The sequence below is a fragment of the Gadus chalcogrammus genome, chromosome 14, assembly GCF_026213295.1.
Source record: "Gadus chalcogrammus isolate NIFS_2021 chromosome 14, NIFS_Gcha_1.0, whole genome shotgun sequence".
Lineage (NCBI taxonomy): Eukaryota > Metazoa > Chordata > Actinopteri > Gadiformes > Gadidae > Gadus > Gadus chalcogrammus.
Genome location: NC_079425.1, coordinates 8,238,940 through 8,241,439, shown reverse-complemented (window position 1 = coordinate 8,241,439; position 2,500 = coordinate 8,238,940). Strand labels below are relative to the sequence as shown.

Here is a 2,500-nt window from a genome sequence, read left to right as displayed (position 1 = left end):
GCTGCTCCTTTACGGCGAGCATCTCAGAGCACACTGAGATGCTTTTAGATACAAAAGAAGCAGAAATGGCCGCCTGCAACATGTTGGTCTGTTTCCCAGACCCTGAGCCTGACGTGCACAGTGTGTGGAGACCCCAAGCCCTTGGTCTCCTGGCTGAAGAACGGGAATGATGTGGAGCCGGACAACCAGGTAGTTCCCCCCCCCCCCCCCCCCCCCCGCTAACGTAGAAATATATATATATATATATATATGGATATCAAATCTCCCAGGAGTCTGCTCTCAAGTGGGGGCCATTATGGCTTCTTAACACGCTACTCTGGTTACCAATAAATGTGATTTGTTTGGAGAGGCACGTAGCAGCAACTATACGTTCCTGAACGGGATTTATAACGGACATAAAACGGGGAAACCGATGTGCTTTATGTGTGGCAGTTAATTGGATGTTCTTTTAATATTTGTGAATATGAATGAGGGGGGGGGGGGCACTCGGAGACACCACAACAAACCTATTAGCGATGAGCCATGAGTCAATAAGGCACGTGACTGCACTAAACATTGAATAGTATTCCTACTTATTTGCCAAGCGACACCTGTGTCCTCCGTCAATATATACGCGGTTAATGTCCCGCGGCTGATCGGCAAGAAATAACAGAAATCCATCTCTAGATATTGTCTGCTTGTAATAGAGAAAATCCTCATTACAAAACACATCATGTGTAAAGAAAAACAGCAGTAGATCAGGGGTGAAATGACCATGTTTCTCTCTCTCTCTCTCGCCCAGTATGTGGTGTCCCTGGACCAGGGAAAGTTTGCCTGCCTCACTATTAACGGCATTGGCATGGACGACTCTGGAAGATACACCATGATCGTTCAGAATAAATATGGAGGAGAGTCTGTGGACATCGTGGTGAGTTCCCTAGCAGCGGGCGTGCAACTGACCACTGAGGCGTTACGCGCTCATATATTGCACCAAATGACCCGCAGTTTTGCCAATCTCATGGATTATTTCCAGGGATAACATTCAATATGGAGAGACACTGCTGCCACTACAACTACCACCCCATATTACACTCACACTCACACTTTCTCTCTCTCCCTGTCTCTCTGTCTCATTGTCTCTCTGTCTCCCTCTCTCTCTGTCTCTGTCACTCTCTCTCTCTCTGTCTCTCTCTCTCTCTCTCTGTCTCATTGTCTCATTGTCTCATTGTCTCTCTCTCTCTCTCTCTCTCTCTCTCTCTCTCTCTCTCTCTCTCTCTCTCTCTCTCTCTCTCTCTCTCTCTCTCTCTCTCTCTCTCTCTCCCTCCCTCAATCTCTCTCTGTCTGTGTCTCTTTCTCTGTCTCTCTCTGTCTGTCTCTCTCTGTTTCTCTACCTCTCTGTCTGTCTCTCTCTGTCTGTCTCTCTCTTTCTCTCTCTCTCTCTCTCTCTCTCTCTCTCTCTCTCTCTCTCTCTCTCTCTCTCTCTCTCTCTCTCTCTCTCTCTCTCTCTCTCTCTCTCTCTCTCTCTCTCTCGCTCTCTCTCTCTCTCTCCGTCTGTGTCTCTTTCTCTGTCTCTCTATGTCTCTCCACGTCTCTCTCTGTCTGTCTCTCTCTGTCTCTCTGTCTCCCTCTTTGTCTCCCCCTCCAGGTCAGTGTTTATCGCCATGGAGATACAATTCCAGTGGCCAAGCCCAACCTGACTGCGAAAACCATCATCCCTCCCAAAATGCCAATTGAGCTCCCTCAGCCAAAGACGGCTGCACCAAGCCCCGCCCCCCCTGCCTCTCCTAGCCCCGCCCCTCCCAAAGCAGTCGGAGGGCGTGGCATGAAAAGCCCCACCCCGACCAGGAGAAAGTAGAGGAAAGACAAACGTTGATATATGTCGTTAGGGAAATATGCGTTGCTTAACGTATGCACCTTGTTTGCCTATTAAACCTTGACTAAATTACGTTTTGAAGTCAACTCTAATTCAATTACTGAAATTCACAATCTATTGATGAGGGAATCGGGAAAGGCCAATATCGTAAACGTGCGTTGTTTCTAGTGGAATTGGACGTGAATGAATCAAATCCAGACACATTACCAGGAATACAAAATAAAAGGGTTTGATTAAAGTTTAGATAAAAACGCCAAACATTAGATTCTAAAAACAAAGACTGCCATAAACTAATTTGCGTTGCAAAAGTGTACCAAAGAATCTCTGCAAACAATGAAAGCCACATCTACGCAAACTTTCATCACCGTTTCATTTCACTCAACATATTTATTTATTTAATTTATTTTGTGCTTTTGGAGCGGGAGTAGCCTTGAGCTATCCTTAACGTCTGCAGAAATGTTATACCTAATACATCAGATATGGAGTCTGTCAATGTGTCATAGTATTATTACTCAAAGAGGAGTCCATTATTAAAACAACGATTAGAAGAAGATTAACATTGATGTTTGTCTGTAACATTATCATTAAAAACACCCTCAGCTAACAAAGACAGGAGGAACCAGCGAAAGGGTAGCTTCGATGGAGTCG

The 2,500-nt window shown here is 45.6% G+C and overlaps 1 protein-coding gene across 2 annotated transcripts in view; it reads left to right on the top strand.

Annotated features, from left to right (window-relative positions):
* The window catches only part of myom2b (myomesin 2b), a 33,602-nt gene that overhangs the window by 30,401 nt on the left and 701 nt on the right, over nucleotides 1-2,500 (top strand). For both annotated transcript variants that reach the window (XM_056607400.1, XM_056607399.1), the window contains exons 37-39: nucleotides 100-189; nucleotides 782-907; nucleotides 1,625-2,500. The exon at nucleotides 1,625-2,500 is cut by the window's right edge and continues 701 nt beyond it. In XM_056607400.1, the coding sequence (XP_056463375.1) occupies nucleotides 100-189; nucleotides 782-907; nucleotides 1,625-1,834 (426 nt within the window). In that variant the 3' untranslated portion in view covers nucleotides 1,835-2,500. The remainder of the gene's footprint in view (nucleotides 1-99; nucleotides 190-781; nucleotides 908-1,624) is intronic.